General features: G+C 38.9%; 1 protein-coding gene across 2 annotated transcripts in view; it reads right to left on the bottom strand.

Moving 5' to 3' along the window:
- Window positions 1-15,459, bottom strand: part of LOC122554085 — a 33,675-nt gene that overhangs the window by 8,539 nt on the left and 9,677 nt on the right. For both annotated transcript variants that reach the window (XM_043698549.1, XM_043698541.1), the window contains exons 4-8: window positions 13,529-13,551; window positions 8,831-8,985; window positions 6,950-7,053; window positions 6,728-6,811; window positions 2,794-6,268 (exon numbers count right to left, since the gene is read on the bottom strand). In XM_043698549.1, coding sequence (XP_043554484.1) covers window positions 2,794-6,268; window positions 6,728-6,811; window positions 6,950-7,053; window positions 8,831-8,985; window positions 13,529-13,551 — 3,841 coding nt within the window. The remainder of the gene's footprint in view (window positions 1-2,793; window positions 6,269-6,727; window positions 6,812-6,949; window positions 7,054-8,830; window positions 8,986-13,528; window positions 13,552-15,459) is intronic.

The raw sequence follows: 15,459 nt of genomic DNA, 5'->3' as shown, positions 1-15,459 counted from the left end.
CAAGGACTGCACAAAACACTACATAGGACAAACAGGAAGACAGCTAACAATCCGCATCCATGAACACCCAACTAGCCATGAAACGACACGACCAGCTATCCTTATTAGCCACACACACAGATGACAAGCAACGTGAATTCGACTGGGACAACACTACTATTATAGGACAAGCCAAACAGAACAGCCAAGGAATTCCTAGAGGCTTGGCACTCATCCAAAGATTCAAACCAATAAGCACATTGACCTGGACCCAATATACCGACCACTGCAACGGACAGTTGGAACTGACAACCGGAAGCGGCAGATTCAAACCACTACAAATGCTGGAGGAAAGATCACAGAAGCGCTTCACAGGAGGCTCTCAAGCACTGAGGATGTCACCTAGACAGGGGACGAAACGTCTGCAACACGAATTCCCAGCTCGGCGAACAGAACCACAACAACGAGCATCCGAGCTACAAATCTTCTCACAAACTTTGAATTAACTTGATTTCTCTTTGCACAGATGATCTCTGGCCTGTTTCGTATTTCCAGCATTTTCTGTTATTTCAAATTTCTTGTCTCTCGAGGATTTCGTTTTTGTCACAAAATCCAAAATTAGCTCCATTCCTGCTTCGATACAGGATGTGTTCTGATGAAAAGTCACTGGACTTGAAAACTCTACCTTTCCCCCCCACAGATGTTGCCAGACCAGCTGAGTTTCAGCATTAATATCCATTTTGTTTCAGATCTCCAGCATATGCATTTCTTTGTTTTCTTATTGAGGCGGATAGTAAAAGCACTCAGATATTTTCTTGAAACCATGGCTAAATTCATAAAAAAAGTGCACAGATCAAATTGTGATGGTAGAATAGAAAATTAATTTCAAAGTTATGACAGGACATCTCTGCATGAGTTCTGCAGGGTAGTGTCCTAGGTTCGACAATCTTCAGCAGTTTCATCAATGATATCACCGCCACCTCACGTAAAGTCAGTAGTTGGAATATTCACTGATGACCTCACAATGTTCAACAACATTGGTGACTCCTCAAATACTGAAGAAGTCTATATACAATTGCAGCACGGCCTGGACAATATCGAGGTTTGGGCTGACAAGTTAACATTTGTGCCACACAAGTGTCAGGGATGAACATCTCCAACAAGAGAGAACTTAATCATTGCCCTTGATATTCAATGCACTACTATTGCTGAATCCTCAATTATCAATATCTTGGTGTATACCATTGACCAGAAACTGAACTCAGCTTGTCATAGTAATGTTGTGGCTACAACAGCAGGTCACAGACTAAGCAAGTAACTCATCTCTGATCCCCAGGCGTTGTTAACCATTGAAACAACACAAATCAGGAGTGTGATGGAATACTCCCCACTTGCCTGGATGAATGCAGCTCCAACAACACTCAAGAGGTTTGACACCATTCACAATAACAGCTCACTTGATTGGCACCACATCCATATCCTCCACTACCAACGTTCAATAGTCGCAGTGTGTACCAACTACTAAATGCATTATAAAAATTCACTAATCCTTCTAAAACAGCTCCTTCCAAACCCACAACCACTACCACCTAGAAAGACAAGCAGTAGCTACATGGGAGCACCAACATCTGCAAATTCGTCTCCAAGCCACTTAGCATCCTGACTTGCAAATATATTGCTGTTCTTTTAGTGTCGCTGGGTCAAAATTCGGAGTCTCCGTCCCCAACAGCATTGTGGGGGTACCAATACCAAATGGATTACAATGGTTCAAGAAGGTGGCTCATTCACACCTTCTCAAGGACAAGACATAGGCAATAAATGCTGGCCCAATCAGCTAAGATTACATCCTATTAATGAATGAAAAATGAAGTATGATCGTCAAGTGGCTCATCTAAGGCATAGCCCATTTTCTTTAGCACTATGGAATAAATGAAATCAGCTCCAGCCATCATAAAGACCATTTTAGCAGTAACTTTTACTGATGCAGATGAATGTGTGCCTTCAATTATTAAATATTGTAAGAACAGCAGCAGAGGGTGGTACGTGTATGGAATCAGCTGCCAGAGGATGTGGTGGAGGCTGGTACAATTGCAACATTTAAGAGGCATTTGGATGGATATATGAATAGGAAGGGTTTGGAGGGATATGGGCTGGATACTGGCAGGTGGGACTAGATTGGGTTGGGATATCTGATCGGCATGGACAGGTTGGACCAAAGGGTCTGTTTCCATGCTGTACATCTGTATGACTCTGTAGCAGCCTTCTGAAGTGAAAGCCAACATAAACTATTGACGGTATTATATCATCAGATGAATCCCTCAGATGGATTCCTGGCTTATAACATTGTTTTGTGATTGACTAAGGTGGAAGAATCATCCATCAAAAAAAAGAGATTAGAATCAGTACTTCACAGTCAAATTGTCGGCTGATACATTCTATGGAGGAAATAGTTCTATGGATAACATGCCATAAGATGACCCCTTTCCAGCAAGGAGTCAAGTGCAAGATGAAGTAGGTGAGGACAGAAAATTAATGGGGAAAAAAAAACTTTACAAACAAGTTTTTTTATATTTGCTCCCAAAAACTTGGAATTCCAAGCACTTAGGCTGTTACATTGTGTTTTATATTCTCGAGTAAAAAAATACGATTTACACTGCTGCTCAAATAAAAACAAATGTCTATGGTTGTTAAAAATGCTACTAATGTGGATAAGCATTCCATTAATTCTTTTATTGATACATATACAAGCAATTTGAGCAGCACAGACTAAAATAATGCTGTATTGAAAGATTTATAAAGAGTCATGAGATTTACCTCGTAGAAACTTTCCTCCTTGTTTCAATTCAGATGCTCCAAGTGAAGTATGACCATCATTTCCATTTTGATCATTCTTTTGTTTTGTTAACTCAGCAATCCCAGTTGTGCTCTGCACTGTCTCAATGACTTGTTTGAACAGCTGAGCCATTTCTTTTAGTTTAAAGTGCACAGCAAACTCTACAAGGACCTGCTTATTCTCTGAATAATCCAGTGCGTGCCAAGTCCAGATGCGATTACTGGTCTTTGCATGCTTTAGTTCCAGATCTCTTGTGATCCAGTGATTGGCACAGCATTTATTAGATGCATTCCACATCACTAATCTTGATAACTTTGTTATTTTATCTTCTAAAACTCTGATTTCTCCAAATGCTCGCTCCTTCCACCGCAAGGACATCCTTTCAAAGCAGTACAGCTTTCCTCTGTTAGAAAAGAGAACATTTTCTGCATCTAAGACGGTAGCTGGATCATTAACTGGTGGAGGGGATGGTAACATTGTAAAGCTGCACAGAAAACAATCTTCCTCGTTCTTCTCTTGCGGTTCTGTGGAATTTGTTAGTTTACTTGTACCCAGTGTGAATTGAAAATCATTACCCGCACCAAATTTAAAAACTGGGCAAAAAACTGGAGATGTGGCAGTAAAGAGTGAGCAATCTGTTGCTATTCTCTTGATGTCCTCTTGTGCATTACCATTACTAGCTTCTGCAAAACTACTAGCAACAGATGCAATAGACTGTGGAATACATGCAGAATCTCCTGTGTGTGACAAATTTAGTGGTTCAATATTTGTCCATCTCCTTCTGCTAAGATATGGGCTCTCTTTAGCAGTTAAGCTATCTGGATGTTCCATCTCACTAGTGACAACAGAACTCTGGCGGTCATCAGAATAACCTTGGTTTTCAGTTATATGGGATACTTGTGTATTGCAACTTTGCTCACCAAATATTAGAGGGTTTTTGCCTTCTTCATCTGTATCACTACAACGTCTCCCCAAAGGATTTTCGGGGATAGATGTTGCATTACCAAGTTGCGAGAAAGGAATTTTCCCAATTACTGATTGTTGTGTAGATTTTGGCACTTCAACTGATTTTGTTTTGCAAGTTTTGATATCATCATCAACAAATGGAACTTGAGTTTGTTGTGTACTGATTGAAGGGGGCCCTTTGTTGAAACCTGCTGCAAAATCCACACAGCCAGAGTTAGCAGATTCGATCCTGTGAAATATTTCTGGTTCAGAAGTTAATGTTTCTGCCAGCAAAGTTTCTTTTAGTTTGTGGGTTTCAACACCAATATCAGTTGGTGCTTTCTCAGAACTCTGCTGATTTACTACTGGTGACGAATCCTTGCAATTCAAACCGAATGAATGTGCTCTGTTAAACGTAGATGGTTCAGCATATATTGACAACTCTGATGTTTGTATTTCATTCACTTTGGCAACATCAGCTGGCCTAACAGTGTTCTGTTGCTGACTGACTGTTGGTGTGCAACCTTGATTGAGACTGGTTACAGCATTAAAGCAGATTGAATTTGCCCTGGAGCAAACAGAGGTCGTTTCAACACATCTAGCAAAAAGATTCAATGGCTTTGTGCTGTTTTGAGTTGGCAGAACATTTTGTGCAACAGGAGTTGACAATGATGAGGAATTGGAGTAAGTTGAAACAAATGATGGTGAAGCAAGCAAAAATGGAGGAGACAGGACAATATCTGGATTTTCTAACTTAAAATCGGAGTTTGATACAAATGGCTTTTCATTCAAATTAGGAACATCATTTTTGGATACTTGGGTAAGTGTAACAAGGTCAGGTACATCTCTTGCTATATCTGGAGGAGTGATTGGAGTTAAACCTTTACAGTTTCTTAAAGCAACTGTTTCAGCACTTATTGACAGTCCTGAGGTTGACATTTCCTTCACTTTGGTAACACTGTCTAGTGTTGCAGTGCTCTGCTGCTGAGTGATTGAGTAAGTGGGTTCTTGACCAAAGGCAGGTGTAAAAACCATTGAATTAGAACCAATTGAATTGGTCCTGGTGAAAATAGAGGATGTTTCAGCAGAACTAGCAACATGCTTCAAAGGGTTAAAGCTGCTTTGAGATGTTACACAGCTTTGTTCACACAGTGTTCGGCTTGAGGTTGAGGAACCTGATGATGGCGAAGTGAATAAAGTTGAAGCTGATGTGACAATACCAGAATCTGCTAATTTAAAATCAAAACTTGGTGTGGTGGATCTGCTAGTAGTCGACAAACATTGCTCTTCATTCAAAGTTGGAACATTGCTTCGGGGTACTTGTAAAAACTTAAAGGGGCTAGCTAGATCTCTTCCAACAGTTGAACCTGTCAGACCAGCTGGATTTTCTGGGTTTCTCAAAGATTCACTTGATTTGGTTGTTGATTTTATACTGGGAAAAGGTTTGGATGAAAAATCCAACGTTCCAGTTCCAGAGTTGAAAAAGGAAAATGACGCCGCTGGCTTGACTTGACCACTCAAGAGTCCTGAAGTGCCAAACAAATCAGGTTTTGGTGAGCTTTCTTGTGAACACTGTTCTTTCCCTTTCCCAAACTGAAAAGAGGATGATGTTCCATTTGAATCCAAAAGCACTTTGCTAATGCAAGTGGATGATGTGCTGTAGCTCGTTTGGCTATTTTGATGTTTCGTATGTTTACCAGTTGACTCACATATAGTTTTATTGTGTAACACAGAAGTTGAAGTACTGGTTGGAATTCTCATAAAACAGCATGAACCAGGCTTCTCAAACGTGAAACTCGTTGATGTTGACAGTGCTTGCTGATCCTTTAATTTGTTGGCGGAGGTATCTGCAAATGTCAAGCCACTGGGCAACTTGGATGACGGTGAACTTCCACAGGTGACTGTGGGCTTAAGGAATCCGATACCAACATTTGAAATACTGGATTCTTTTTGCTTGGATGGTGAGCTGGAGCACTTAGATACAGCAAAACCAATTGCATCAGAGCTAAATAGCTTTTGCTGACATTCACCTGTTTTGTCAGAGCTCGCCATTGTTGAACATAAGCTCAGAGTAACTGGAAGAGATGCTGTTACTGCTGTTGGCAGGTTTTCGACAGTGCTTGTGATGCTCGAGATGGTTTCAGATGGAACTGATGTAGGAGGAACAGGATCATGTTTTTGCTTTTTATCTTCCACAATAAGCGATTTTTCAAAAGCACAGGGTGATGACATCTCTGAGTTTGAAACTGATGGGATACTTGCAGTGGATCCTGAATTAGGAGGCAAAGGCACATATAAATTGCCACGGAATTTCTTTTTCACTTTTTTAATGGATTGACCAAAACTGAATAATTTAACATGAGGCTTCTGTACTCCATTAGGTGTTTTGAGCAGCTCTACAGGAACTGAAGACAGTGAAGGCTCGAGATTATTTTCACTATCAGCATACCCTTCAGTCACAAAGCAGTTCCAGTCTTTTCTGTAGGATTGATAGTGTTTATAGCGCAGTTCCTGTAACAACAACAGAAAAAGAACTTGTCATTTTGCTTTTGAATGCATCAATGATATTTTACTCAACCAGTTCCTGTGATAGCTAGTAACGTCTTCTACCCATGATGAAGGAGTAGTGCGCCAAAAGCTCGTCATTTCAAATAAACACGTTGGACTATAACCTGGTGTCATGTGACTTCAGACCTTGACCACTCCAGTCCAACACTGGCACCTCCAGTGAAACACTTTCAAATGACTTAAGAACATTGAACTGTTACATAAATTGATCTCATTATTTATTTCTTAATTTCATAACTAACTTTAATACTTCATAACAACATAAAGTTTCTGGTTTGCAGAGGACAAGTTACTTATAGGAACTGGTGTTAGGTGGTTGTTGGAAATGTTCCTTCTGTAGAAATCCTAACAGTGACAGCTAAATGAACGAACAGTGTAAAGATCCAAACTGTACTAACATACCTCTGGACTCATGTTTTGATGGTCTTCTTTTGCAGAAATACACCAAATCTGGTCATAACAGCCATATTCAAAAATAGTTTCTGGCTGAAAAAGAGGTTTGTTTAATTCATAGATGTCTTAATATTTACTTTAAAAATTATTACTTTGCATTATAAAAAAACTACTTGCAAATGTAATCCTGGTTATGTATATAATAATGTCAAGCTGTTAAAGTTAACTTACAACAAACTTTGGCTCTTTAAATTCCTTGGGCTGCTTCCACATTTTTAAGGTAGTTTTAAATTGGTAGCCACCTGTGCGTAGCTCACTTGCAGTATTGCCAGTACCTGGAAAATAAAATTAACAGATATAATCTGTAGTATTCCTGCCATTTCAAATAGCCATACACAGTAATCTACTACAGTGATGTAATATTGATTGCATATGTTTCATTATTTTTAACTACAGACTTTCTCAGCACAAAACCCTATTTGAAAATGCAACCTAAAAATTCATCATAAAGTTAAAGGAAACCAACTTTATTAAGTACATTTCTTCAAGTACAAATTCAACCCTCATTCACATTGAGCTTCAAGAGCTGGACAGAATTTTAAGCTCCCAGCAAAAGCATCTAACTCTGACAGACTATTACCTATTGAACTATGCTAACAGATTTAACCATGTTCTGTTTTGACAGGCTTAGATTTCTTCTCAAGAGGCTCAGATTTATCACAGGCAGCAACACAAACTATGTTAACAGTGTGCTGTCTGCTAAAATCTGCCCTAAAAACAAGCCTTAACTACAAGGATTACATTGCTAATGAATCAAGTTCATAGTTACCCACAAACAATCTCCATCTGTGAGTATTCTAGTTGGCATAGGCCACACGTACAACATTTGTCACTCAGCCCAGGCACATCACAGATGCTTTGCATGTTACTTTATTTATAAGAAACTGGATTTAATCACGTTTGATAAGGAAATGAAAGAATCTGAAAGATCAAGACATAATGAATGCTGCTAATCAGAAGAGTTGCAAAGAACACAAGACAATGGGGACAACAAATGTCACAGGATACGACTCATTGATATCCAGCTCAATATCATGTAGATCAGTGCCTGCTCTTCATCGAAAATCCATGATCCTTCTATTTTATGAAAATTATCAATGCCTGGGCCACTTAAATGAGAAGCTAGATTTGAACTCAGAATACAGAAGGCACATTCTGCAGCCCTGCAGTAGCAAGCTTGCAAGACCTGTAACCAAAATGTGCCAACATCTTCAGGTGACCCCAGAATCAATACTGTCAAATTGAAAAAGCATTTTAGATGTATTACACTAGAACTTCCAAGAGTAGGTTATGAGATAATTAAGGCAGTATTAATACCAGATCACTATACTGGGATGCTGAAGGGAAATGAAAGCAAGAAGGAGTGAAAGACTGAAGAGAAGTTACAGAACAGTAATAAAAATTTCAAGAGTTAAATCTTGAAAATGATAGAAAATATTTAATCAGCATTAGAAATCTTATTGAATTGAGTGGGTCACAATGACAGACCAATGTGCTTTCATTTGTAATAATCAAAACTAATCCTGTTTTGTGATGGTCAAACAATGGAAAAATTGGTTTCAAACTGTTCCAATTTGCAAAGTCATTAAACATATCAGACAAAGAAACAAATATTAAAAACGAAACCACATCAGGTGCATCTTCCATTTTAAGCCCTCAGTGCCAACATCACTAGCTCACAGGTTGAGAATAAATGGTTACAATTAGCATAAAGACCTCTTCTGTGTCCCAAATAGTTTACCTCAATCACAACTTCAGAATAGTACTTCTATAAAATTCTTCCATTTACCACGACAACCATTTTGTGGTTTCTGTGACTGATTATGCCAAATTTGTTCCATTAAGACCCGAACAGAAAAAGGTGTAATGCTACCACTCTGTGTTCTCTTGGTATTGAATAGACATTGCCAATGCTTAAGATTTAAGTGATGCTTACAGCCAGATAAAACTTGCATCATATTAGTGAAGCTTCATTCAGATATGAAAGACAAAATCTTTTAATATAGAATCAAATTACAAAAATCTACATTTTTTTTAAAACTGAAAGCTTACCCAAGATGCTATTAGGCTTTTCGGTATCTTTGGTCAACTGAAGTGCAGAGATACTGTCCAACACTGGTTTTACAAGAAACTGATGTGGTTGCAGACAAGTCAATTCATTATGCTTCTCTAAAGTAGGAAGGACGATAGCAAGGTTGCTCTTTACCCTTTAGGGAATAAAGTACAAATGAAAACTACAATAGACAAGATATAGTAATAAATAACTGCAATATTAACGAAAAGCTAATTTATTTAGCTCATCAAATGTAATGGCAAACTTACTTAAGAAGGTCATGCTACAGAAACCACCCCGTAACAGTACCAATCAAACTTTACAGTTGGGAACACTCAATTCTCAATGCCAAAGTTCAAAGTCTGGAATAATTTTGTTTTATTATTATACTTTGTACATTAAAAGGAATGGACTGCTCTGAAAAATACAGTCCAAAGGGTAATGAAAAGTGCATTATCAAGTGTTCAAACATTGCTAGAAATGCAACTACCGGCTATTAGATTTAAAAATTAAAAACATATTCATAATATCAGCACCAGCACTGAATGTAGAAAGAAAATATTTTATTAAAGGCAAAGAGGCTAACCTGGGTTGATCTGTCATGTTCATAAAGTTAAGCACCTCAAGGGGATTACAACATTTCTGGATTTTTACTGATCTAAATCATACAAACATATGAACAAGGAACAACAATAGATCACCTGGACCTTCGAAACTGCTCTGCCGTTCAGTAAGATCATGGCTGATTGGATTTTAACCTCAACTCTATATTCCTGGATATTGCTGATAATATTTCATCCACTTGGAAATCAAGAATCTCTCTACCAGTGCTTTAAAAATAAAATTTCTTCATCCACGCCTTTTGAGAAGCATTCCAAAGACTCTCAACTCTCAGAGAAAAAAAACTGTTTCCTCATTTTTGAGAGTATCAGGCAGGAACTTTCAAAAGCTGATTGGGGGCGAATGTTCACAGGTGAAGGGATGGCTGGAAAACAGAAAGACTCAAAAATGAGATGAGAGTCCAGAGACAATATGTTCCTGGTAGGGTGAAAGGCAAAACTGGTAGGTGTAGGGAATGCTGGAGGACAAGAGAAATTTAGGTTTTAGTCAAGAAAAGGGACGCAGATCTCAGGTACAGGCAGCAGAGATTGAGTGAATCCTTAGAAGAGCGAAATCAGAAGAGCAAAAAGGGGACATGAGATAGCTTTGGCAAATAGGGTTAAGGAGAATCCAAAGGTATTTTATAAATACATAAAAGACAAAAGGGTAACTAGGGAGGGAATAGGGACCCTCAACAATCAGCCTGAATATGGAACTGCAAGAGATGGGGAGATACTAAACGAGTATTTTGCTTCAGTGTTTAACGTGGAGAAGAACATGGAAAATACAGAATGTGGGAAAATAGATGGTGACATCTTTAAAAATGTCCATATTACAGAGGAGGAAGTGCTCGATGCCTTAAAACACAAAGGTGGATAAATCCCCAGGACCTGATCAGGTGCAGCTTAGAATTCTGCAGGAAGCTAGGGAAGTGATTGCTGGGCCCCTTGTTCAGATATGTGTATCACTGATAGTCACAGGTGAGATTAGATTAGATTCCTTACAGTGTGGAAACAGGCCCTTTGGCCCAACGGGTCCACACCGACCCTCCAAACAGTAACCCACCCAGACCCATTTTCTTCTGACTAATGCACCTAACACTATGGGCAATTTAGTATGGCCAATTCACCTGACCAGTACATCTTTGGACTGTGGGAGGAAAACGGAGCACCCGGAGGAAACCCACACAGACATGGGAAGAATGTGCAAACTCCACACAGACAGTCACTCGAGGCTGGAATTGAACCTGGGACCCTGGTGCTGTGAGGCAGCAGTGCTAACCACTGAGCCACCATGCCGCCGTGAGGGTCCAGAAGACTGGAGGTCAACTAACGTGGTACCATTATTTAAGAAAGGTGGTAAGGAAAAGCCAGGGAACTATAGACTGGTAAGCCTGACATCAGTGGTGGCAAGTTGTTGGAGGAAATCCTGAGGGACAGGATTCATACGTATATTTGGAAAGGCAAGGACTGATTAGGGATAGTCAACATGGCTTTGCACTTGGAAAATCATGTCTCACTAACATGATTGAAATCTTTTTGTAGTAATAACAAACAGGATCGATGTGGGCATGTAATCTATAAGGACTGCAATAAAGCATTCCAGGTATTCGTCCAGTAAACCTTTTCTGAACTGCGTTTTATACATTAACATCTTCTCATATATGCAGTGACCAGTATTGTACACAGCACTCCAATTCCCTGGATAATTGAAGCATAACCTCCTTACTCTTGCATTTAATTCCTATCACAATAAACATAACATTCTATTAACTTTCCCAATTACTTATTGTACCTGCATACTAACGTTCTGTGAATCATGTATTACTAACCAGATCTTTCTCTGCATCCCAGAGCTCTGCAACCACTCACCATTTAGATAACATGTTTTTAAAAAAATTCTTTCTGCCAAAATGGACAAGTTCACTTTCCAGTGTAATGCTCTACTGCCAGGACTTTGCCCACTTACTTAATCTATCTACAGTCCTTTGTAAGCTCCTTCACAACTTCACTTACCTATTTGTGTCATCTGCAAATTTAGCTACCAAAACTTTGATCCGTTCATCCAAATCATTTTTATAAATTGTAAAAAGAGTTAAGGCCCCAACACTGACCCCCATGGTATATCATTTGTGACAAACTCTGCAAGATGGAGGCAGAGTTGGATTCCGCAGTCAGAACTCATCCGCTCTGTTCATTTCTCTTTATTTCCTCCTTTCGTATTTTTTTCCCTTCTTTCTTCTTACCTCCTGCCCTTGAGACTCGAGTGAAGTCGTAGCAGATCCAGGCATCAGCGTGACTCCTAGCCTCAAGAACCTCGAAGCGAAACTTGCACAGACTCCCGGCCTCGAGGCATAGCCAGCACGGACTGAAGATCTAGAGCTCTTGTGGACTGGGTTGGAAGGACTTATTCTGAAATTTTTATTTCTTTACTTTTCTCACTTTTTACTAGGAATTTAAGATTAGATTCTATACAGTATGGAAGCAGGCCCCTCAGCCCAACAAGTCCACACTGACCCTCTGAAGAGCAACCCACCTGACCCTATATTTACCCTTGACTAATGCACCTAACACTATGGGCAATTTAGCATGGCCATTACACCTGACCTGCACATCTTTGGATTGTGGGAGGAAACCCACGCAGACAGTTGAGAATGTGCAAACTCCACACAGACAGTTGCCCGAGGCGGGAATCGAACCCGGATGCCTGGTGTTGTGAGGCAGCAGCGCTAACCACCGAGCCACCGGCCACCATGCCACCCCAGTATTTATTAATCTGTATCTAGGTACATTTGTACTAAGATGTCCTAAGTGGCAACTTGCCAACTTTTCACTGTAGTCACATGAGTGCATGTGACAATAAAACTAATTCTAATTCTAGCCTGAAAATGTATTCCTTCTTTGTTTGTTGTTAGCCAGCCAAACTTCTATCCATGTCATATGTTACAGCCTATGTCATGAATACCCTATTTTCACAATACCCTTTGATGCGCACCTTCTCAAATGCATTCTGGAAAGTTAATGCAATTCATCTACTGATTCCCTTTTATTTACAATATAACTTACTTCTTCAAAGAGCTAAATCAAATACCAGGAATCATTCATTTTATATTCATTAAAACATTATTTCTATAACAATGGATAAATCATCAATAATTACACAATGATAGCATGATTTTCATTTAGATGATACTATGACAGCAAGTAAGAATTTTATAAAATGATGGTATAATCTTCAATTAAAAGTTCCTATTTACATATTACATGTATATTTTATTAATGGTTTAAATTTTGATTCTTAGAATTTTACTCACACTCAAAGAATTGCACTTGGTTATCACCTTGAACTAGCAGCAATTAAGTATTGGAAGACTAACTCAAGTAATAATAGCTAGAAATTACATGAGTGCTTTTGATGAAGTAAAACATAGCAGTTGCTTCACAGAAGTAACCAAAGAATACATGCAGGCATCAGAAAAAATGAGGTAAAGTTTAATGTTTCTTACAGAGTGGTGCCTTAGGTTTCTTGTGGTGCAATAGTAGCATTCCTGCCTCTGAGCCATGAGACCTGCATTCAAGACCCACCTTCTCCAGAGGTACATCAGTGCATCTCTGAACTGGTTGGTTAACTAAATTTCTAAAGAGTGGTAGCTTCCCTCATGGTCTAATGTTTGGGATCTTGCCATTTCACCACCATGATCCTAGTTCGATTCCCAGTAAGGGAATTTATGTTGGGGCCTGTTGTGGTGCAGTGGTAGTATCCTTAGCTCTGAGCTAGCAGATCTGGGTTCAGGTTCCACCTGCTTGAATCGTGTGTAGTAAAATTTTCTAATCAATCTGTTCAGATATCTAAAGGAAGAAAATTCCAGAGTTTACAACCTAAACAAATGAAAACATGACTGCCAATGATGGAATAAAAGAAGTCAGGAATGCACTAAAGTCCAAAAATTAAAGATGGAGAGTTTGTGAAGGGTTGTATAACTGAAGGAGGTAATAGTTATAAAGATGCTCTTAACATTGAAAGAAAGCTGGACTGAAAAGGCAATTAACACAGGAAAGCATCTGCAAAGCTAATGTACTGTAGACTTTTTTAGTTACCTTTCATTTAGGTCACAGGCCACCTGTAAATGAAACAAGCAATGCATTAGAAATATTGGCATAATAAATTTTACAGTTATTTCTATGCCTTTATTACATAGAAAGACCTCAATCCTTCAAAACTCAGTTTCTGGTTCTCTGATCTCTGCAGAGATCAACTTTGTAGTCCTCTCAAGCCTGCTTTCCAAAGCTGGCACACTTCCTTGGTTCCTCCAAGACCAAAATTTAACACAGAATTCAAGGTACAACCTGGCCGGAGCACTATACAACTCAGCACAACTGCCTCAGTCTTCAAATTGATTGTTTTCATTATCAGATTTCAGCAGTTAGTAAATGTAATCAGAATTGAATCTACTCTTGTACTTTCAGCACTGTTTTTCTAGATAATTCAATGGCAGTGTTAAACAGCTTTTCAACATACATGGAATGTTAGTTAATTATGCGGAGTTTCATCTGCCACGTTTCTGTCCACTTGCAATTATTTTATTTCTACTGTAACTCCACAGTAATTTTCTTAAACTCTTTGGCAGCCATCCTACCACAGCCCCATGACTTTTCCATTTTTAATATCATTCACAAATACACAAAAATTATGAAACCAGGTTATTAAAGATCAGAGACAATCGAGGCTGAATTAAAGTCATAAGTTATGGGTTGGGTAGGTGGCATTGGCGGGGAGGGGTGGGAGCTGTTCACAGAAGATTGATTGCAGTCATAATTTTATTGTATTATGGAGCAGTGGAGCAGGCTCAAAAATACTCTTGCTCCGAAGCCCAGCATTCTTGGATGCTTATTCTTCATGACTTCCTCGCTCTATGTATAATGCTCAAGCTACACCGTGCCTTTCTTGCAACAGGCCCTGTTGTTACCTTTAACAACTGCTTGAAAAGATCACTTGCCATGTGTTTGCTGATTTCAACAAAATGCCGAAGTCCTCCTGAAGGTCTATTACTATAACTCCAATATTAACGACTACAACTCACCCTCAATACTAGATTAAAATTCTGTACGAATAGCCTGATTTGCATCGATTAGGAACTCAATGTAGGAAAATGGCAGTGTTTCTCGACTTGCAAGAGGAAAATCCAGCCATATACACAATACATTCACCACTCCACCCACATCAACTTTCTCGACCATTCATAAAAAGAACAAAAAAGTTCATCAAACATGATGTATGTTTAACAAATTCATTCTGACTTTCTTTTATTAGCCCAGATATTTCTGAATATTAATAAAAAAAAGTTTCAGATTGTTGGCTCTAAAACTTTACAAGTTGATTGTAAGCTAGATTGCTTGCCACATCCCCATTTCCTTTAAACAAATGCATAACATGTGCAATCCTCCATTCCTCTTGTATCACCCGGATATTGGAAGGAGACTGGAAAACAGTGGCACAGCCGCTACAACTTTAAGCCTTAGAATTCCCTAGAATGCATCATGTGTACCAGGCAACGTTTCTACATTAAGAAGTCCTAAATTTTTAAATTCATCTTTTTACTTCTCTCTAATACAATATGACTACTATCTCCAATTTTACTGCAACATTACATCTGCCTTCATTGAGGAGATGCTGCCAAAGTACATAAGTAGTACCTTATCTGCATTATCTGCTCCACAAGATGATCTCAGAGAATCATACAGCACAGAAACAGATCCTTTGGTCCAACCTGTCCATGCTAACCAAGTTTCCCAAACTAAACTAGTCCCATTTGCCTTCATAGGCCCATATCTCTCTAAACCTTTCCTATTCATGTACCTATCCAAATGTCTATTAAAAGTTGTAGCTTCCTCTTGCAGCTCATTTCATATACAAACCATCCTGTGTGAAAATATTGTCTTTCATGTCCCTTTTAAATCTTTCTCCTTAAAATACTCCCCTCGTTTTGAATTCACCCACTCCAGCATAAAGATCTTTGCTATTTACCATC

Source organism: Chiloscyllium plagiosum, chromosome 1 (genome assembly GCF_004010195.1).
Source record: "Chiloscyllium plagiosum isolate BGI_BamShark_2017 chromosome 1, ASM401019v2, whole genome shotgun sequence".
Lineage (NCBI taxonomy): Eukaryota > Metazoa > Chordata > Chondrichthyes > Orectolobiformes > Hemiscylliidae > Chiloscyllium > Chiloscyllium plagiosum.
The sequence above is the reverse complement of the archived record's forward strand: the minus strand, read 5'-3'. Positions and strand labels throughout refer to the sequence as shown.